General features: G+C 64.9%; 1 protein-coding gene and 1 long non-coding RNA gene across 7 annotated transcripts in view; one reads left to right on the top strand and one right to left on the bottom strand.

Moving 5' to 3' along the window:
* The window catches only part of SAMD11 (sterile alpha motif domain containing 11), an 18,243-nt gene extending 3,345 nt beyond the window's left edge, over positions 1-14,898 (bottom strand). The window contains exons 1-8 of one of the 6 annotated variants that reach the window (XM_039876735.1): positions 14,030-14,896; positions 12,794-12,885; positions 9,451-9,632; positions 8,272-8,322; positions 4,946-5,067; positions 2,141-2,227; positions 1,930-2,052; positions 3-165 (exon numbers count right to left, since the gene is read on the bottom strand). In XM_039876735.1, coding sequence (XP_039732669.1) covers positions 3-165; positions 1,930-2,052; positions 2,141-2,227; positions 4,946-5,067; positions 8,272-8,322; positions 9,451-9,632; positions 12,794-12,885; positions 14,030-14,546 — 1,337 coding nt within the window. In that variant the 5' untranslated portion in view covers positions 14,547-14,896. Of the gene's footprint in view, positions 1-2; positions 166-1,929; positions 2,053-2,140; positions 2,228-4,945; positions 5,068-8,271; positions 8,323-9,450; positions 9,633-12,793; positions 12,886-14,029 lie in introns of all 6 variants that reach the window. The other 5 variants (XM_039876737.1, XM_039876738.1, XM_039876736.1 and 2 more) reach the window with 5 other exon arrangements.
* LOC120614073 (uncharacterized) lies at positions 12,821-21,410 on the top strand. Its single transcript, XR_005655851.1, has 3 exons — positions 12,821-13,236; positions 15,864-16,030; positions 21,154-21,410. It is a non-coding gene; the product is annotated as an uncharacterized LOC120614073 (long non-coding RNA).

Here is a 21,410-nt window from a genome sequence, read left to right as displayed (position 1 = left end):
ACCTCTCAGAGAAGGATGGCGCACCAGCCAGAGTGGTGCCCTCTCGGTGCTGGGCCAGGCCCTGCTTCCGACGCTGACCTGCTGTGGCCGAGGGCAGGTGGACATCCAGGCCACCGGGGCTCCTCACAGCAGCTGCTGCCACCTCCTGCCGGACCCTCAGGAGATCTGGGGGGGAGTTGTGGGCAGCAGCAGTGACCCAGAGGCCAGGCTCCCCTGGGCTCTCACTGCCCCCACCCTGTCGAGCACAGGACGCTGGCCAAGGAAACGGGAGTGGGGGGGGGGTCGACCAGGAGCTGGCGGCACATCCTCACCACTCCTGCTGGCTGGTTGATGGGACAGAAAGATGAGCAGAAGACATGGGGCAGCGGGGGCAGATCTCTCGCGTCTGCGTGGCTGGGGGGTGCTGATGGGGTGGGGGGCACCCACCGGTCTTGGGAGGGGCCAGGTAAGCACTGGGGAGGACTATGGGGAGGTTAGTTGGAGGGGGGGAGGACCCGCAGGCCGGGAGATGTTGACTCCTCACAGTTGCGCGAGCCAGAGCCGGCCTCCAGGAGAGGGGTGTGCAGAGGCCTGAGTGAAGGCGCAGGCCTGCGCCCGGACAGCGCTGTGACCAGAGTCCAGGAACTGGTGTTCTCGAACCCTGACTAAGGCTGCCCAGGTGACACCCTGCTAGTTGGCACGCGGTGCACACTCCGTGAGTCTGACGCACCGGAACCCTTCATCCTGCTCAGGGACGGGCCTCGAGTCCCCCCCCTCAGCCCCCCCCACTTGCGCAGGCTCCGCCGCCTGTTTATAAATTAATTACCCGAAAAACGGAGGTGGGTCCTACCCGGGCCGGGTGCCAGCCCGCAGAGCCCAGCCGGCGCGGCCGCCTGCATCGATCCCAGCAGGGCCTCCGCGCCCCCGCTCGCGCCCGGCGGCCTCGGTTATTTACAGTCGGCTCCGCAGCGGGGGCGGCGGCGCGCGGCCGTGATTGACAGCCCAGCTCGCGGCGCTGCTCCCCGGCGGCCGGCGCCCCCTCCCCCGCGCAGGCCGGCAGAGCCGGCCCCAGGCAGGGCAGGGAAAGCAATTAAAAAGGAAGATTTTTAAATTATTAACATTCGGTGAATTATTCAGGCTCTCAGTGCCTGGCTGCCCCGGGGGACAGTGCCTTGTGTAAGGAGAGGAAATCCTGCCCCTTTCTCGGCACCCCTCACCCACCTCCAGCCAGAAAAGCCAAGCCCCCCCCAGACTGTGGGCTGGGGTGTGGGAGGTCGGGCTGCAGCTGGGCAGGGTGCTGGAGCGCGCCCCTGCGGTGGTGGGTTGGATTTCCAAGTGTCCGTGGAAGGTGGGTGCAAAGGGTGTGGGGGGGGGGCGCGGTGGTAGGACAGCACCCCCAGCCGGGGTTCCTCTGAGCACCAGCGAGGCGCTGGTGGCCAGACTCCAGCCGCCGCGCGTCCTGCCTCGGGGAAGTCCACCAGAGGTGTTCCCCTCCTCCGTACTCCCCTCCTCCCAGCCCCCCGCCCACAGACCCAGGGGCTCCCTAGAAGCGGGGCTGGGCAGTCTCACTGGCACCCTGACCCCGGAGTGGGAAGGGTGGCTGCATGCAGCCTGGCGTCCTTGGGAGCCTGAGCCCCCATCTCCCAGCCACATGGGCTCCTCTGGGACTCAGTTTCCCCTGTGGAGTGACAGTGCCTGCAGGTGGGAGTGGGCGGCGGGCGGCCCCGCCTCACGCGAGACGGTGGGGCTGGGGCTGCAGGGGACACGCAGGTAGGGGACCCCCAAGACCTACCAGGGAAGAGGGGAGTCATGTCTCACGGTGGGGGCTGAGGGGCCGAGAGATCTGTATCCAATCTCAGCCAAAGACCCCGGGGCTTACTTTTGGGGTGCGTCGAGGCCTCCAGGGACGGGGAGAGCCATGTTGGTGGACGCCTGGTGAGGGGCACATACCATGGCTGGGGAGGCCCAGGTGGTAGAGACGTTGCGGGTCTTCGAAGGTGCCGGCCTCGCTCAGTGCCGACACCAGCCGGCGGTAGTGGTCCTCAGGGGCCATGCTGGGCAGCAGCAGAGTCTCTGCGTTGGGGGAGCACTGGGTGAGGGGTCGAAGTTACACCCCCCTCCTGCAGGGACTGGGTCCCTGCCCCTGGGCTAGGATTCCCACCTTGGGGGGACTTGCTTCGGGCCTTCTTCTCCAAAGGGCAGTCACTGCTGATGTGGGCGGAGCGGCCCAGTCTCTTGCCCAGGTCACCTGGGGGAGGGGAGACAGCCCCAGCCCCCATCTCAGGGCTTCGTGGGGATGGAGGCTGGAGGGACCAGGGCAGTCCCAGCCCAGCCTGGAACCACACCCAGCACTGCTCAGGGGTCCTGGCCACAGCAAGGCCCTGCCAGCTGGAGTCCCCACCCCTTTAGCCAGAGGACAGCGAGCCCAAGGACAGGGTGGGACGGATGGGCTCTGGGGTGAGTGTTTTTGTAGGTGCAATGGCAGATTTGTGGTCACAGCCTCAGGCGGCAACTCAGGGCCCCACAGGCACCCCGCTGCCCCACCCCGCCAGACTGGTCTCCTGTGTGCTCAGCACTCTGGGAAGAGGGGAAGGCTTCTGATTTGACTGGAAACTACCTCTCCTCCCAAGACAGAGGTGGGACCCGAGGTGCAGGGTCTCATGTCAGGGATCCCCAAACTCCTGCCACACCCACTGTGCCCAGGCCCTTCACCCTGACACACCCCTCACTGCCCCCAGAAGGCCCGAGCCAGCCTTGCTGGTCACGAGCCTGCCCTGGGGGAACACGGGCCCCACCCCTTCCCGGCCCCGGCAGCTGACGCCATGCCATGCTCCCGCCCAAGTCCGAGGTCTGGGGGGTCTCTGCTGAACAGCTCAGCACTTGTCCGGCACCCCGGCTGCCAGTGCTGGCCTCCAGGCTCCCGCCCCATCTCTGCTCCCATGTGGTTGTCTGGGAGAGAGGGTGAAGGACCCACCTCCTCTGTGACCCAAGACCGTGGGACACCTCGGTGAGGGGGCTACCCAGAAGCCCTGCCAGCTCCGAAGCCTAATACCTTTTCCTTATTCCCTTAATCTGTCGTTTTTATCAGACCGGGAAGTGCCGCTCGATCAATCTCCACTTTTCAGCTGACAGAATGGTGCTAATAACTTATCGATCTTGGCCCCTTGCTGCCACTGGCCCGGGCCCAGCAGCCCAGCCCCAGGCCCAGGCCCTGCTGGGTCCCCACCTCGGGGCCCTGACAGGATGGGGGTGCCATAGCAGGAGGGCCCCAAGGAAGTCAGCATTGGCCCCCAACAGCATTGGGGCTTTGGGGCACCAGGCAGGAGGGTCCACTATCCGGTTGTACCCAGCCTGGAGGTGGGTCTGGGCAGTCCCTCTACACCCCAACACACCCCACCCGCTTTACCCCTGCCTGCCCACGTCCCCCACACACCACCTGCACCTCCCCAACCCCACACCCCCTTATCTCTGCACACAGCTCTTTAGAGTTTAGGGGTGACCAGGAACCTGGGGCTCTCAATTCCATGTGCCTTTCCCATTTTCCATTTTCCACAGTGGGAACTCCCCATTTTCTGTTAGGGGTAGGGGCTCCTCTTTCTGGAGGAGGTATGGCTGGGGATGGGAGGGGGCTGCAGTAAGGTCCTGCCATGGGGGTCTGGGGGTACACTAGTCCTTGATGAGGGCCACCTTCACTCGGGGACACAGCTGGGCAGCCAGAGCAGACACACAGTCACAAGATGCCAGCTCGGACCCATTCCAGGCCCCTCATTGCTCCCAGCTCCCTGCTGAGGGTCCGGAGAGGCTCCGAGGCTGGGGTCGAAGGAACAGGAACCTGTGGCCCCCGGAGGAGAGGAGTGAAGACAGGCAAGTGACCCCACTCAAGGGCCCACAGGGACCAGTGGATTCCAGACCCAAGTCCATGCCCGTGGCACTTTCTGCAGAGCAAGTGTGAGCCCAGAAAAGCCCCCACGCCCACCCGGCCCCTCAGCATAAAGTGAGGGTAGGGACACCCTGACGGAGTGTGACGCAGAAACACCCAGCTTGGCCCTGGGCCATGCTGAGGCCCCAGGCACACAGCCTCTGGCTGGGGGCAGGGCACGGGCTTTCTCACACGCCCACCGTCCGTTCCGGGGTCTCCACGGGGCCAGCAGCAGGGGCGGGCCTGGCGGCTCAGAACATCTCAATCATTGCAGGGGCTCCGATCGATGGGGCAATTAGATTTTATCCGCCGCCTGCTCAGATGCCTCCCACTAGCTCCAGAAGCAGCTCCCACCCGCCCCACCCCACGGAGGCCTTCCTGGGCCCGGGTGGGCTTGGGGCGCTCATGGGATGCTCAGGGTCCCAGGGTGGTGGACCACCCCTTGCCCAGCCTTCCTGAGGACTGTAGCCACTGCCCAGGGTTCATCGTACAGCACCCTTCTGCCTCCTGCTCCTTCAGCTAAAGCTCAGCGTCAGGCCGAGTCCCTGGGGAGGAACTGTGCCCTCAAGGAGCTGCCCCTCCAAGGTGACCCAGGAGCGCCTGGGCTCCACCCTCCTGCCCCACTCCTCTCGAGTGATGGACCCCTTCTTTCCTGGGACCCTGTGCTCTGTGGAGTCGTGGGCACTCTGTGCATGTCATGCCCAGGTGAGCGTTTCTGGGCCCGTGAGGCCTGTATGTCCCTGACCTTCCCGCCTTCGTATGCCATAAGGAGGGGGTGGTGGTGGCCTCAGCCTCTCCAAGCCCCCTCCAGCAGCAGCCACAGTGGAGCCACCGCCTCCGCCCCCCGTCTGCCCGGCTGGCCGGGATTAACACAATTACCATCACATGGAGCCCCGGGGGACAGCTGCCCGCCACCTCCCGCCTCCTCTACTGGCCGCCTGCCAAGGCTGCTGGGGGTGGCGGCGTCCAGGGCCACCGAGCAGAGACACGGGAAAGCAGGCAGCAGCTGTCCTCAGGCTGAGCGATTCCCATACCCCGGCTCCTCACCTGCGGCCCCCAGGCCGAGCTCCACGCTGCCCCTCTGGAATTCGCAGCGGCTCTGGTGCTCGGGCATAACGAGGTGGCTGTGATGCAGACTGGATATGAGAGAGGGGAGACCGCTGTCCTGGCTGCAGCAAGACAGGGAAGGCGAGACCCTGAGAGGCCGTGCGCCAGCCCGGGGACCAGGGCCTGACGGAGCGTGAGTAGGGCACACACGGCGCCAGGACACAGTTAGCATCTAAGTGCAGATGCCTCATGCACACCTCTGGGTGCGGCCTGGGACACCAGGTGTGTGAGCAACCCTGTACCAAGTCCTAGTGGCTGGAAAGGTCTCATGCTGACGGACTCAGGCTCCACCCGGGGCCTGCCAAGTGTCTGCTGGGCAGGGGGCGGGGAGTCCCACTCAGGGAGGGTCTCTGCAACGTGACCAGCAACTGTGTCCCTGCCCCCCACTCGGAGGGTGGCCAGGTACCCACCAAGGCAGTACACTTGCTCCTGGGGCCAGGCACCCAGAGAGGACACACTGTCACACGTAAGTCACATGTCACTACTGCACCGGCTGCTTCAGTGAGAACACGGCCCACGCTGCTTCAAGTAAAACTTACAGCTGCCTATGGACCCCAGTTTCTTCAAATAAGCAAACCAAGGGGCAAACCAAAGTCCAGCAGCCAAGGAGTTGTGTGCACAGAACACACATGGGCACACACACGCTCACTCAAGGGCCTGCGACGCAGACGCAAGCTCGCACGTGGACTGGGCCGGACTGGTCCCCAGGTGTGCTTAGGGTGCTCTGCTCTCCCCAAAGCCCTGCCCGGAGTAAACACATAGCTAACTACTTTGTTGCCTCATCGATGCTCCTGCTCCGTTCAATCCTGCACCAGAGAACCCCAGAGGAGAGGGGGTGAGAAACCCCCCGTGTGACTCTATGTAACCGGTCCCCCACCCTGTTTGCTCTTGGGGTTCTGAGAGCGTCTCCCTTAGTCTGCACGGGGAAGGGTCACCTGCCACCCTGCTGCCACAGCCTGGAGCCACAGGCAGGCAGCACAGGCCAGAGCAGCAGGGACGGGCTGGCGCCCCACCCTCCCCAGCCCCTTGCTCCCCGGCCCACCTGGAGCAGAGCAGCCTCCGGGACGGGCTGCAGCGAGGGGGCCTCCGTGGAGTGACCTGGGAACTGACCCTAAGCCTCATTAAATAGCCCCAGCCCCCCTAGCCCGGCGCTGGAGCGGCTAATCCAGGGCTGGCCCCTAAGCAGATCAGTTTCAGCATCCCGCACTGCGGGGCCAGGCTCTAGACCCTCCCGGGAGACACAGATGCCAGCTCGCTGCCCGCCCGCCTCCCCAGGGGGGCCGGGGCAGGGCGGGTGGGAGCAGGGACTTCAGGGCTCATGGGCAGCCATCGCACCTCATCGCTCATCCTCATCACGTGGAGAGGGGCGGGCGTCAGGGAGAACTGCTGTCTCGGCACGGGCTGGGGTGGGGGCCTCGAGGCAGGGCCCAGGGTGCCCGAGTTCTCCCCGAGGGGACCCACTTCTGGTGTCCCATGGACTCCTGCAGGTGAACCCGCTCCCGGAAGACTGAGCGACAAGGGCCGGCCCCATAGTTTGTCCCCATGAACCCGCGGCTCAGTCCCACACAGGGACCTTGGTCTGTCCCCACCTAATACGGCCATCCCCTCTTTCACTTGCTGGTCAGTCATCAGGCCATCGGGGGTGCTGCGGCCCCAAGGAGGTGATGCCTGCTGGGAATCAGGACACTTCACCCTCTGCCTTAGGGTTCACCCCACGGGCCCAAGACAGCTTGGCCCTGACCTAGCAAACTTCTTCCGGTTTATACCGTAAAAAATCACAAAGAAACGGCACAGGGCAGACTGGCAGCGTGTGAGCCTGCCCCTGGCACCTCGGTGCAAGGTTCCCATAGCTGTGCTGCCCTCGCCCGCCGTGTGTGGGGGCAGGGGCCTGTCGGGGTCAGAGGCCATCTGTGGCCGTGGCTGTGGCCCTGGAACGGGTGACTCGAGACTCGGGGGAAGGCTGAGTGGAGGAGGGTGTGCTAGGAGGCCCAAGGGAGAAGGGTCTGGAATGCCGGGGCCTGACCCCTGACACCCCAACTCTTCTTGGGTGGACCCCAGGCTCCTCTAGGCTCCCTCAGCAACCATCATACTGTCCAGTCCTTGCCCATCTCCTGGCCAGCTCAGGGGCTTCGAGACGGCAGGGTCCATGTCTCCCGCCTGCTGCCCCATGCACGGGGCTGAAGGTGGAGCTCCAAGCGCAGACAGAGGGACGAGGATGAACGGACAGGTGATGGACAGACAGGTGGCTGAGCGATGATGCAGGCGAACACAGGCAGGCATTACTGGACAGATGGACAGGGCCTGACAGGAGACTAGAGACAGAGGACAGATGGACAGGGCCAAAAGTAGCCAAGAAGAGACAGTCGGGGCGGGCGGGCAGCGTGCGGCAGCCGGGCTGTGTGCCCGCTACGGCCAGATGCTGGGTCGGGGGCTCAGACGGGCTGAAAGTCCTCTTGGCCATGCATCACCCCCTCTAATCTCTTCTCTGGCAAAATCCAGAAAATCATGCCAGCCTGTGCCCGGACTCCCATCTCCAGAGGCCGGCAGGGCTAGGAGCGGGTGCAGGCGGGAGGAACGGCCCTGGGGTTCCCAGTGACAAGTGTCGCTGACACGTTCATCCCGTAGCTTCCCGAGTGCAAGACTCATAAAACGTCATCAATGTTCACGACGCTCATGATAACGATCGGCTGAGCAGGGCCCCCCTCACTTTATCTCCCCATCCTGCTTCCACAGCCTAAATCACTGTGGACTGGAGCAACCCCCACCTGCTGAGCCTTTCTGAAACGACAGCCGGTCCTTCTCCCACTCAGGGCCGTCGGTGGCTCTGCTGCCCTAGGACAGTGCCCAGCAGGCCCAGCGCCCGAGGCCCTTCAGCACCCAGCTGAGCCGGACGGGCCGGCTTCCCCCCCACCGCCCACATCCCTCCCGTTTCTCCATGTCTGCGGGGACGACCCCTCTCCTCGTCGAGCTCCTGTGCACCCTGCTAGACGCCCCTCGCCCGGCGCCATCCTCACCTCCTGGGAGGTCTCTGGGAAGGTGGGAGGGGTAGGTCATGGCCCGTCTCAGGGCAGATGGGCTCGAGGGGCCAGTCCCATGCGGGGGAAGGCTACACTCGGCAACAGAACCCACACCTGTCCGCTGCCAAGGCCCAGACCCAAGTCGACAGGTGGACAGACAGACCAGGACTAAGGAGGGGAGGGGGCATGAGGCTGAGGAGATTCAGAAGCAGACCGCCCACACGCTGTGCAGGGAGACGCGGGCCCTACCTGCAGGACGTCTCCCGGAAGGAGATGTTCACGTCCCAGTGGGTGTGGACTCTGCAGGGGAAGAAGCAGCGGGTGAGCATGGCCTCCAGGACCCGGAGCATGCGGCTGGCTCAGACCTGTCTCCAGTGCCATCTGGTACCAGTTCGAACGGCCAGCGGCTGCCACCGGGACGGGCTCAAGCTTCACTGGACGAGGAACCGGGTAGCATGGAGCTGGAGCTGCGCATCTCTGCTTCTCGACAGGTGGCAGGGGAGCCCCGTACTGTGCTGAGGTGGGGGCTGTGGCTTTCTCTGTCTGTCACTCATGCCACTGAACCCAAATTCTTCATCACTGGAGCTGCCCCAGCTAGGAAGGGACCCAGTCAGGGAGGGAGTCCCACAGCTGTGCTGCACCGAAGGCTGGGGTCAGGCCAGGTGGGCGTGTGCCCCTGGGTCCCAGCTGCTGCCACTTGCCTCCTGGAAGTGACCACTGCCCAAGGGAGGTAGCAGGGATGCCAGGACGAGAGGTCGAGCAAGGAAACAGATCTGCCCCGTGCCCACGCCCTCACCCGCAGCAGCGTCCCTGAAAAGACCCACGGGCTGACAGCCGGCAGTGGAGGTCTGTGGAGGGCTTCGCCTTGCAAATGTGGGTGCGGGGACTTGGGGTCCAGCGGGGTTGTTTTAGTTTAGGAAAAATTGGAACACGTTGAAAGACAAAAGGCATAGAAATTCTGATGGTCTGGGGGCTGCTTTCAGGAAGGGCTGGCCCTGCTCCCCGCCCTGCCTGGCTGCGATGGGACCAGGCCCCCTTCCTGGGTGTCCCTGACCGCCCCATCCTGAGCCCTGGGCTCGAGCCCACTCCATTCCCCACACCCAGAAGCCCTGTGCCTCCTCAGCACCTCACCACATGGGACCACATCGACTGCTCCTCCCTGACCCGCCCCTGGGGGAGCACACACAATGTTGACAGTGTCCTGGCTTAGCCCTTGGTCCCCAAGTGCGGGCGAGGTAGGCTCTCGCGGGTCCTGTGAGATGGAGGGGGCTGGGCTGTCCCTGGGGGTCCAGGCGTTGTTGTGGCAGCTCCCCAGAGCAAAGGACCACCTTCCCCAGACCTGAGCTTGTTTCCAGCTGCCCTGTCTGGGTGTCCCTGGCCCTGCGGGAGCCCGAGAGCCCCCTGCACCCCGGTCCCCGGTGGAAATACCTTCTCTTCATGATACGGACGTGAGGGTCATCCTCCTGCTTTAAGCCGGGCCGCTGCCCACAGGCCGGGGCGCTCCCATCGCTGCTGCTGTCGCTGGCCAAGAAGCTGGGGGTCAGTTCCTTCTTCAGGCCCCGCGCAGGGGGCAGGGCAGCTGTCCTCTTGTCTGCCAACCGACCCCGGTTCTGGGCAGGGTGAGGGGAGGGGCAGGTTAGGTCTGTCTGCCCCTGGGCGGCTTGCACTCCAGGCCCGACCCCCGGGCAGGACCCAGGTGACAGAAGCACTTGCTAAAAACAAATAGGCACAGTCACCGGCCAGTCTGCTCCACTGTGCCCGCCCAGACTGGAGGGGCCCATGGCCTCCAGGACAGGCTCCAGGGTGGGCAGGAGTCACAGCTGACCAGAGGCCACGATGCACGCAGGGAGATGAGCCCCAGCCCGACCCCTGGACTGGGCTGGGGCTGGGCTGTGGGCCCAGGCTGCTCTGGGTGCCACCTTGTCCAGGCTCCGCACTCCAGCCCGGCCCCCTCCATGGCCATCAGCCTGCGTCAGGGGATGTCACCCGGAGGCAGACCCAGCCTTCTCGCTCCTGTCACCGGCTCCCTGCACTTCCCTCCGCGTGTGCCTGTGCCGGTCCCCCAGGCTCGGGCCCCGGGAGCCGAGACCAAGGTCCTTTCTGTCTGTCAGTGCCCTGCGGAGCCCGGCTCAGCGGAGTCCAAGCCTGGGGCCCGAGCCTGCTGCCCCCTTGCAAACTGAAGGCCAGGATTCACAGGTCGCCTGGCCAGGAACCCTGACCAGCCGGACCCTCTGTCCCAGGAACCTCAGAGAGTCAGAGTTTGTCCACCCGGTCCCCTTCTCCTGTCCCCGTGCCCACAGTGACAGTGTGAAGCACTCCACGAGGCTCCTGGGCAGGAGAGCAGAGCGGGAGGGCGTGTCCTGCACACAGCCGGTTCCCACACACTCCGCAGTGTCCTGAGGCCCCGCGCCCCAGGGGAACAGGAGAAGGCACTGACTGTCCTCTGGGCGGGAAGCCCTTTCTCCCTTAGTAACAGGCTCCTGGCTCGGGGAGGCGACCAGGGCCCTGGGGTGTCCTCTCTCATCCCTCCTTCGAGCCCCTCCCTGGACCGGTCATCACCTTGGACAGCAGCAGCGGCGCAGCCACCACAACTCCGCCCTGCAGGGTGAGGTCCTCACAGCCCTGGCCCAGGCCCCGGAGCCACCGTGTCCCCACACCTGCCCTTGCAAACCCTCAGGGACCTCGATCTCCTCCACGCACACCCAGTGAGCTGGACGGGGCAGGCTCGCTGTGGCCCTGAGACCCTGGCCTTGCCCTGTGGGATACCAGCGGCGGCAGAGCAGGGCCACTGTCAGGCCCCTGCCCCTCCTGCCAGCCCCGGCCAGCAAGGAGCGCCTCAGCTCCGCTGTCTCCGGCCTGCGGTGGCCCATGCACCGGCGCCCCTCTCCTGCCTTTCTGCTTTAATTAAACTCACTTCGGAGGAAAAGGAAACACTTGGTTGTTTCTCATCTGTAGGACAGGGAAGAGAAGGGGGAAATGGCTGCCACTTGGGATGAGACTAGACGAGCCACACTGGCCTGGGGCGGCTCCTGTGGGAGGGGCTCAGGAAGAGGACCCAGGGCGGGCAGCCCTGACCGCCCCCCACCCGTGCAAGGACAGGGAACACAGTGCCTCCACGCACACCCGTGACCTCAGCTGCCATCCCTGCTCAGCAGCAGACTCGAGAGCTGGATGCTGAGCCTCTGCCCCTAGCCGAACGCCGGCTCCCCAGGCACCGAGGGCAGGCGTGGGCCACCTGCCTAGCTGAATGACCCCTGCACCACATGCACCCCCACACTCGGCCCCCGGACTAGCTGTGGCTGTGCAGTGGGCATATACCTGTGGACCTGGCTGTGGGGGGGAACCAGTCTCTGTGTGGGAAAAGTGGGAGCTGGAGAGACAAGGGCGTCCGCGGAGCTCCTTCTTAAGGGAGGGGTGCGGGGACAGGCCTGGGAGGGACCAGGCTTAGATGAGGCAGGCCCCGTTTGAGCCGTCCCTCAGGCAGAGCAGGGACCTGGGAGCCCCAGACAGGCAGGTGGCCCTGGATGGTGTCCCCACCCCTGCCCAAACCCCTATCCAAGCAACATCTACAGGAGGGCTGACGCCGAGCTCGAGCTGCCTGCTCCCCCACTGAACAGAAAGTGCAGGCCGACCCGGAGGCCCCCTCTCCGGCCCCAGCTGCTTGAGAAGGTGCAGAAGTGGAGAGAGAGCCGGGCCTCTTGCCCGGCAGGTGTGGGGGCAGGTGTGGGGCAGGTGTGCGGGCAGTGGTGGGGCAGGCTGGGCACACTGTCTGGGAGCTCTGGGGTGCAGGCACGCCTGTGTGGGCAATGAGCATCCCCTTCCCCTGCCCAACTGCGTGTCTGACCTCTGGTCTGTCTTCACAAGTGTGTCTGTGGCCTCCCAGCTGGCCCCGGTTACCCACCCCTAGGTCTCGAGAGGAACTCGGGACATCCCCTCCCCCACCCTACTACCAATCCAAAGAAAACAAGCCTAAGGCACGCCAGAAGCCCTGGTCCCCTCAGGCTGGCTTTCCCTCTGCCTCTCCTACCCCTTCCTGCCAGAGGGGGCTGCCGAGTGGTGCCAGGAATAGTAGCACCAGCCTGCCAGGAACCAGGCCTCTAACCCGCTCTCCCCCAGGGCTGCAGATCGGTCCCCCTCCAGAAGCATTTTCCCTTCCAGACCCCTTGCCCTGGAGCACAGGCGCTGGCGAAGGCCTGTGCTCCAGGCTGTCTCCTGCTCCCCGCGCCACCAGGGGCTCGAAAGAGGTCTTCACTGGGTTGGGGGCCCCACGCCAGCCGCCCCGCAGCCTCTGTTCTCTTGACACCCAAGGCCCTCACTGCGTAGACGCTGCCCCGACACTGCTGCACGTCCAGGGTCCGGCGACTGGGCACCTGTAACTGCCCCAGAACACGCGTCCGGGCAGCCAACAGTGTCAGGCCCAGCACAAGCGTCACTCTAGCAAAGGCCCTCTTCCAAGCCGGGCCAGATGAAATGGTGACCACCCCCTCCCCCAGATTCGTGACAGGGCAGAGTCCCCAGACCCCAGGTGGATGACTCCTCAGGGAGGAGACCCTCCCAGGACTTCAGGAGAAGCTGCCCCAAGGCTCCCAAGGGAAGGAAAGGGCTCCAGGCGCCCCACCCCAAGCAAGTTCTCCTCACGTTCCCCGGGAGGAGGGCTCCCTCCCGCACTCTGGCAGGGTAGAGGTTAGGGCTCCGGAGCCTGCACGATGTTCGCAAGCTCCGCAGTGGGGAAAGAAGACCCCAAAGCCCCAACTCTTCTCCCACATCTCACCACCGGGGAGGATATTCGACAGCCGGGACAGTCGCAGATCGGAGGGTGCACCTGCAGAATCCCCTTGGACATAAGCGTCTTCAGACTTTTCCCTGCAGGAGAGCCGAGGCAGGACCGATGAGGGAGCGGGCGCACACGCAGCGCCTGTGCACGCGGGCACACTTCCGGGGCGCAGTCGGCGGCAAGGCCGGTTCCCTGCTGCGTGGGTATGAACACCCACCTCCATCCGACTTCCGCGCTCGCCACCCACCACTGCGGCCCACTCCACCCTCGCGGACGCCGCGGGGATCTGCCGAGCTCAGAAACTGGAGATCCGGGCGCGCGCCCTCCCCCGACGAAGGGGGGCCTCCTCCTCCGTGCGCCCCTCCTCCCGCACTCCACCCTCCCCGAGCCGGTCCGCCGGAGCCCGGAGCAGGGCCGAGGAAGGTCAAGCCCAGGCGCAGGTGAGCGGCGCCGTCAGGAGCTGGGGCTGCGCCTGACCCCGCAGCGGGAAGAGGGCGGCCACCGCGGATCTTGAAATCCCAGTCGAGCGCTACTGGGTCCCTAACTTTCTAACTCCCCCCACCCGCGCACCTGGCGCTCACCGAGCTTCCCCCGCGTGCCAGGTCGGGCGCCGTCGGTCGCGGCCTTGGAGCCAGACTCTTGCAGGAGCCCAAGCAGGCTGCTCCCAGCCCCGCCGCCGCTCTTGCTCCGCGCGCGCCCCCGCCCCGACGCGCGCCCCCGCGGCCCCCACCTGCCAGCGCTACCCGTACGCTTTGCCCTTCCCTCCAGCAGCGCGCACCCGCACCACCGCCGCATGTGTGCCCCTCTGCTCCCGCCAAAACCCGCGGCTCCGCACCCGGGAGTGCGGGGGCGGGGTGTCCTGCCCAGGCGGCCTCCTGCCTGCTCTCCCGAGTTCTCATAAACTTCCCCTGGTCCTCAAGGCCCAGGAATCCCGCAAAGACCTTCGGAGCGGCAGGAGCGGCTGGCTAGCGCGCATCAGGGAGCCAGGGCACCGCGGCCGGAGCTGGGGGGACGGTGGAGGCCGAGGGCGCTCTGCCCGCGTCCACCAAGGCGACTGCGCTGCAGTGGGGGCCGGGAGCGGGGAGAGGCCCTGCGGCAGCCCCGGAGTCACAGCGCCCTCCCTGGGCGGTGACGGAGTCTCCCAGATGGCAGGAGCAGTGGGGTCCCGACCCGGCGGTCCTCGAGAGCAGAGGGGAGGGACGCGAGCGGCCCGCGCCCCCACCGCGGGCGCACCTTTGTGGCGGATGCTGCGTTTCCAGTCCTTGGCCGTCTCGCGGCCGCTGACGAACTGGAACTCGTTGGGCGTGAGCCACTCGCCGCGGTGGCGGATGGACGGGCCCTTGCTGCCCTGGCAGAGTTTGCGCACGTAGAGCAGCGCGCGGTTGGCGCCGCACTCCACCTCGATGCACGGCTCGCCGTTGTCCAGCAGCGGCTGGAAATCCGGTGCCGCAGTCGCAGTGGCCGAGAAGCGCTCGAGGGCCAGAGGGTCCCGGGGCAGGTGGAGGTGGGGGGCGGCCTCGTGCAGGCTCAGGTAGGCGCGCGGGGCGCGGAGCGGCGGAGCCAACAGCGCCTCGTAGCCGGCTGTCGCGGCGGGTAACGAGGCTGCCGGGGGCAGGGCGGCCACGGCGGGCAGTGGCGCCAGGTAGCCGGGCAGCGGCGGCACTGGCAGCGCAGCCAGGGTCGGGTGGAAGGTGGCCAGCGCCAGGGCCAGGTCTTCGCGGCCCGGGAGCTCCTTCTTGACCGCCGGCATGGCAGGCCAGGTCCTGCAGCCTGGCTCTCCGCCACCGGCGCAACTTGTTCCGGCCCGGGTTGGAGTTGGGTCTAGAGGACGGAGCCCCGGGAGGCGCCTGGCCGCGCGCCTGCCCTACCCACTATTGCGCCCCGGCGCCGCCCGCCAGGCCTCCTCGGACCAATGCCCGGCTGGCTGGCGGGGCCTCGGCTGCCGGAGACATGGTGCCGCTATCGACCCCGGGTCGACGTGCCGAGCGCCGCAACTACGGGCCTGGGGCTCCACGGGGCGCCGGGCCACCTGCCCCCACGCCCCTGGGGCGGCCCCGCGCCCTGGTCGCTGGTCCGCCCGCCGGGCCGAGCTGGGCAGCGCGGAGCCGTGAAGTCTCCGGCCCGCGCCCCGCCCCTCCCGGGGGTCCCAGGCCCTCGCCCCGCCCCGCCCCGCCGCCTGGGCCGCGCACCCGCGTACACTGGCGCGCGCTCGCCCGGCGGGGACTTGAGAGACTCCCGCCGCCGCCGCCGCCGCCGCCGCCGCCGCCGCCGCCACAACTTGGCCCATTTAAACGGCCCCGGCGCGGCGGGCGGGCGGGCGCGGGCTCCAGCAGGGGGTGCGTGACGGCCGACCGGGATCTTACGGGGGCGGCGGGACAGGGCTGCAGCCCCTGCTCTATTCCCGAGTGGTCAAGGGTAGGAAAGGAGACCGGGGCCGGGGTGGGGGGGATGAGGGCGGACTAACGAGACGCCGCGCGCACGGAAAGCGCCATTGTTGGGGGAGTCACTAGGCACCTGCGGCCGGAGTCGGGGACTCCACGTGGGGCAGGGGCGGGTCCAGGACCTGGAGCGGTGTGAGTGTGAGCCTGCAGCACTGGGTAGCCGTGTTTGCGAAGAGCTGGCGGGTGGCGAGCTTCAGTGTCCCGCAGGGCATGGGTGGTCTCTGCACCTACAAGATGTGGGGAGGTGGGTGTGCGGTGTGTGGTCTTCGCAAATGTGCCGGGGACGGTTTTTGTTCTGTAAATAATGATGACAATCCTGTCGGTTATTGCTGCCTGACTATGCACTTTATCACACCTTAGTTCACTTGATCATCAGTATTATTTCTTTATTATCCCCATTTTATAGATGTGGAAGGTGAGACACAGAGAAGTCAGATAATGCTCCTGATGTCACACAGCTGTTTCAAATCCAGGTTGTCTGACTCTAGGACAAACAGTATCTGAGCCATGGTGTGGGGCAGGAAAGAGCTAGATCCAGTCTGGGGGGCAGGGAAGGGGCTGCGGGGAGGAGGAGGAGCCGCTGAAAGTGGGATTGTACCCTGGAGCGCATTTCTGTTCCCTGCTAGGAGCAGTTCTGGGAAAGGACCTGCCATATTCGTATCCACTTCAGTGCCTTAGAGGAACAGGTCAGCCTTGCAATGGGAGAATTAGAAAGAGAAACTGAGGAACCCAGTGGCTTTGGTACCAGCTGGTGAGACGGCCTTGTCTTTGGTGCGTCATTCCGGACAAGCTAGTAAGTTCTCTCACATCCCAACCCCTGCCCCTCTGAGACGCAACCCGACATATCTGTGTGGGCATCTCCCTGACCAGGCTCTGCCGGGCTGAGCTGGATCACAAGAGCGCTCGCATGAGCACCTTCTGCAAGGGGACACACCTCCATCACCCACCTCCTACCAGAAGGCAGCACCAGCTGGTCACGTGGCTGACCATTGGTGACCATTCTGCTTTCCCTCACTGACACACAGTGCCGCTTCATCCTCAGCTGAGGCACCAACCGGCCCCAAGACCAGCTGGGGAGTGAGGTCTGGGCTCAGGCTAGGGTGTGTCTGGAAGCCAGTGCACCCCAGCCTCTGCACCCTGTCCGCCTCCCCACTCCTTGGACATGTGTCTGCTGGGGCTTAAGGGGCCAGATGGGAATGTGGGGTAAATGCGAGGGGCCCTCTTTGCTTTGCCATCTGTCTCCCTGTTGCCTCATCTGCATCTTGACCCTGCATGTGCCTGACCCCAGGAGCGATGGTCAGGGAGCTCCCCACAGCCGCCCTCGTGGCCTGTGCCTTGCTTTCAAGTGTGATGCCTCCATGTACAAGGGATGCAGGAGGCTGTCCCTGCCTTAGAGCCAGGGCCCAGGGATGAGCCACCATGTTCATGCAGAGGCTGTTAGGGGTCAGCGAGAGGCCAAGTGGGAGGCCCGTGTGCCCACCGTCTGCCCACAGCCCTGCCCCTGCTGCCACAGTCGCCTCCCCCCAGGCCTTCTCCTGTTTGCCGGCACCTGCCCCCTGAGCTTCCGGCCTCCAAACCCCTGAGCTTCCCAGCACTTTGAGGAGGGAAGGCTGGCGAGGCACATGCAGATCCGGGCAGGTACCCCGTGGCCCAGGTCGCCTCCAGTCCAAGCCTGTGCAGGAGGCGGGCTTTCCCCTCTGAGGACCACTCCTCACTCCAGCCTTGTGCAAGGGTCGAGGAAAGCCAGGGGGCCCAGACTCTGGCTTGCAGGCCTAACCTAGCTCACCCAGCCTGACCTCCTGCCACCATCTGACTCCACCCTGTCTGGAGGACCCTTCCTGAAAAGAATGTGACAGTCCCTCACTCCTAAGAGACCCCCTTCCAGGGGCTGTCCAGGGCCCTGGCTAATCAAGGCAATTCACCTCTGCCTGGTTCCCCCTCTTCACGGGAAAGAGACTCCTCTGCCTTCCCAGGTCACAGCCACTTTCCCACAGGGAACCAGGCATTCCACTCCTGGACGTTATACCCCTCCCACGAGGATCTGCTCACTTCCCTCTGTCCATCTGTCGCCTGGTCTGGCACCTGGTCCCACAGGTCCCTGTGCAGTTCTCAGACTGGAGCCAGAGGCCAGAAGGACAGGATTTTGGCGCTAGCATCGCCCTCCGCCCCGCAGTATCAGCGGGCAGAGCAGGTGGCGGCTGCGACCACAGCCCCGCCTCCAGCTGCGGAGGCCACGCCCCCGCGCGCCCGGCCTCGGCGGCGCCGTCGCTGCTCGCGGTCCCCCCGCTCGGGGCCCTCCGCCGCTGGGCCGAGGCCGGAGCCGCCGCTGCCGCCAGCGAGGGGGAGGGGGTCATAAATAACCCGCGGGGCAGCGCGGCCGGCGGTGCAGACGGTGACCCGAGACGTCCCCGGGGAGCGCGGGGGCGGCCCGCAGACCCGGCTGCCCCCAACCCAGGCTCGGCCAGGCTTGACCGGCCCCTCTGGCGCCGCCTGACCCTGTCCACACACAACTGGTGCTCCTCCCTCCCATCGGGAGTGCCTGACTACAGCCCTCTCGGACTGCACCCCTTAGTACCCCTTTTCATTCATTTCTTCGCCCATCAATCATTTATTGAGCACCAGATGTGGTGTAACTCTAGGGGGAGAGATCCTGAGCGCTTCACAGGAAAGCAGTGTGTCCTCCAGATCACAGGTGTGGAGTCTTTGGCCTGTGCTCATCCAGGGAGACCAAGGGGTGGAGAGCTGGTCTAGAGTGCCCTGACACAGGTCACACTGAGCTATGAGGAAGCACACATGTACCCGAACAGCACCCGCTGCAACCAGCAGATGCATGCATTCTCAGGACACACAGACAGCGACTGACGTGCGCTCACAGCCAGACATCCCATATGCATGCACAGCAGCTCCAAGAACTGCAGGCACAGGACAAGCGTGCACAGATGCTGACATCTTCGCCAGAAACGTGCACAGGCATCATGTGTGCTAACTTACACAGCACCCCGCGTGCTTCCCCATACACCCTGAGTGCAAGAGCTGGGGGACTCCCTCACAGGGTAGGGACAAGCAAAAGGAAGGCATGGGGTCCACAGGGGCCCTAGGAGCTAGCGAGCCTGTCCCATCACTGGGCCTGAGTCGGGTCCCTTCCTTCCCTCCCTGGAGCTGGGCTGGGGTGTGGATCAGGCCCTGGAGGGCCCTTGGGTATGGCTGCCACCCTGCTGGGTGGACATGGGCACCGAGGTGCTGTGGCACTCCTCGTCCCTCGTGGCACAAGCCACCTCAGCACCTTCATCGCCCCCTCTTAGGTTCCAGGTCAGGGAGACACCAGAGCTGGGGCCCAACACACAGCCTCGGGCTCCAGTCCTACGTCCCAGGAACGTCCCATTAGGGGCCAGGTGTGGGAGGAGAGCAGACCAGACCTGAGGGTGCGGCCCGTGCACTCGCATGAGCCCACGTGATCCCCTGCAGTCACGCCTGTCTGTGTCTCCCTCCTCCTGCGACCACAGTCCAGTCATCCACGCTGGCTCGCGCTTAGCACAGATGCCACGTGAAGACCTCGGGCACCCATGCCTTCACCATGGGGTCCAGACCCCGAAGGTGAAGCCAGAACAAAGGACAAGTGTGGAGCTCCGCTGTGAGGCCTCTGCTGGCAACGTCGGGGTGGGGGACACAGAGGCTCCACGACGGATCTGCGCGCACCTGCTCGGGCGAGTCAGGTGCACACCCACGGCGAGTCTGTGACTGCCCAAGGCCTCCTGACGCCTCCTGACGCCTGCCACAGAGGGCCTTCTGTGTGCTACAGGGACATGTGGGGGGCTTATTGTTCTCTGGGGCCTTAGTGGGCAGAACTTAGGCACAGAGAAAGCAGATGCGGGGCCTCAGAGAGAAAAACAGCGGACGTTCCGGGAGACACACTCTGGCCTGCACCGCGCACCCCAGAGCCTGTCACGGGCACTGGCCCCAGTGTGGCCTGGATGCATGCCATGTGTGACACCGAACAGCAGTGCCCACACCATGGAACACATATACGGCACAAGTCAAGGAAGACCCCCACATACACAACACCCACCCCAGGGGCCGGGGTGCTGAGGAGCTCACATAAACCACATCCATTTTTCTTTATCCAATGACACTTGCACCCTGACAGGTTCCCGGGGTTCCGCTGTGCGGCTGGCTGTAGCTTTTAGGGCCAGCCCACCCATGCCTTGTGCAGCCCCTCCCCCCCGCCCCTGCCTGTGTCTCCCTCACACACAGTCTCACCCTCGGGGTCACCCGGAGGGCCAACAGTCACTTTGTTACCACTGATTCGTCCTGTCAGAGATTTTCGGATGTCACAAACAGGTGGGCAATGCGCTTTACCCTGTTTCCCACCACAGTTCCGGGCCCAGCTGGCTTCCTGAGGTTGCAGACTTAGCCTGATCCCATCCCAGACCAAGTCCTGGCCTCCCATTGCTGATGGGCCCATCACCCAGGACACAGTGAGCCAGTGATGCCCTTGTGGGTGCACTGGAGGGTGCTGTTCTGCTGTGAGGGCCCCTTTATTGCTGTGACCCGTCAATTATCCATGGGGCCATCTCGTCTCCTGTGCCTTTGTCTGTAGTGTCACGACGGGGTGGCCCTGCGGTGTGTGGCATGAGAGCAGGCACTCTGTGACGCGCAGCCCTCCAGGGTCATGCAGGTGCCCCCCGTGCAGCCCGAGAAGTGGGCAGGCTGAAGGGCACGGTCTGGTCCTGGCCAAGACAATGAAAGAGGGAGGCCCAGGTGCGCAGGCCGGACCTGAGCCACCACGGGCAGGGGAAGCGCAACAGGTTCGGGCTCTGTTCCACAGCTGACATTTTCCCCAGAGTACTTATAAAGTCCCAGGTCAGCTGTGGGGGGCTCCCCCCTGCAGACTGGGGAACTGGGCAGACTGCTTGGAGGACCCCAACAGGCTGATTTGAGGGTGTTTTTACCTCTGCACAGAGGAGTGTGGGCACCCCCAAACGTGGGGCCCTCACGCTTCGCCCACAGAGGAGCCCAGTCTTCGATGCTCCGTGTGCAGACGCCAGCAGATGCCGGCGTGGGGCACTGTCCGGCCGGGAGCACTGACAGACCACGCTTCTGCACTGGCGGCCTCACCAAAGTACTCAGAGGGTGTGTGTGGGCTCCCGAGCCCCTGGGGCCTCAGAGACGTGACAGGTTGATTTATAGCTGGTGAGGGGCAAAGCTGGGTCATCCTATCTGCTAGCCAGGAACAAGGCCTTCAGCAAACTTGTCAGCTTCTGCTCAATGCTCATGTCCTGCTTCCTGTTTCTGTCCTGTCTGGCCCCCCAACACTGGGGTTTTCTTAGTGCTTCCAGCTGGTGCCTTACTGCATGTGAGATGAGCTGCACGCGCCCTGAGACCCCTCTCAGACCCCGCCCGCTCCTTCACATCTCATTCCTTCCTTCAGGACCCTCTTCTGCCTCCCCCACCCCTCAAACATAGGGTGGGTGGGTGTACAGATGGGGGATGGGTAGATATGAATAGCGGGGTGGCTGAGTGGTTGGATAGCTGGCTGGGTGGATGGACGGGGGAATGAGTAGACGGACAGGTAGATGACTAGATGGGCGGATGAGTGAATGGGTGGGTGAATGAGCGGATGACGGATGGATGGCTGGGTGGGTGGATAGGTGGGCGGGACCTACCCGGGCCCCACCCAATGCAGTCTCCTCTGTCACATGTACCTCTGTGGTTTTCATGACAGATTATGGCCCCAAGCTTCAGTCTAGATACTCAGAGTCTATGGCTGGCCGTATGCATCCATCTCGTGGACCCTGGAGCCCCTTTCCCTCTGCTGTGTCCTCATCACTATCCAACTCTCAGTCCCCAGGGAACTGGTGCTCCCTGGGACTCCTCCCCATTAACTAAGCAGCAGGCCTCACATGTGCTCCCTCCTAGATCCCTCACCCATCACGACTTCAGTGACACCCTAAACTCTGCCCCAATTTACCCAGCGCCTGACGGGCACGTCTGGCCACTCCCGCTCTCCATGGCTCCCTGCCCTCCAGGCCCTGCCTCTGCTCCAGAGCTGTCTGTGCTCCCTCAGCAGCCAAGTGTGACTACAGAGTCGCCTCTGCCCGTTGGCCCAGACCCTGGTGCCTTGGGACATGTGTGGCACCTCTGGCCTTTATGGGCGCCCTCTCCATTAAACGTTG

The sequence above is a fragment of the Pteropus medius genome, unplaced genomic scaffold (genome assembly GCF_902729225.1).
Source record: "Pteropus medius unplaced genomic scaffold, Ma_sr-lr_union100, whole genome shotgun sequence".
NCBI classification, from domain to species: domain Eukaryota; kingdom Metazoa; phylum Chordata; class Mammalia; order Chiroptera; family Pteropodidae; genus Pteropus; species Pteropus medius.
Note: the sequence above shows the minus strand (reverse complement) of the source record. Positions and strands in the feature narration are given on the sequence as shown.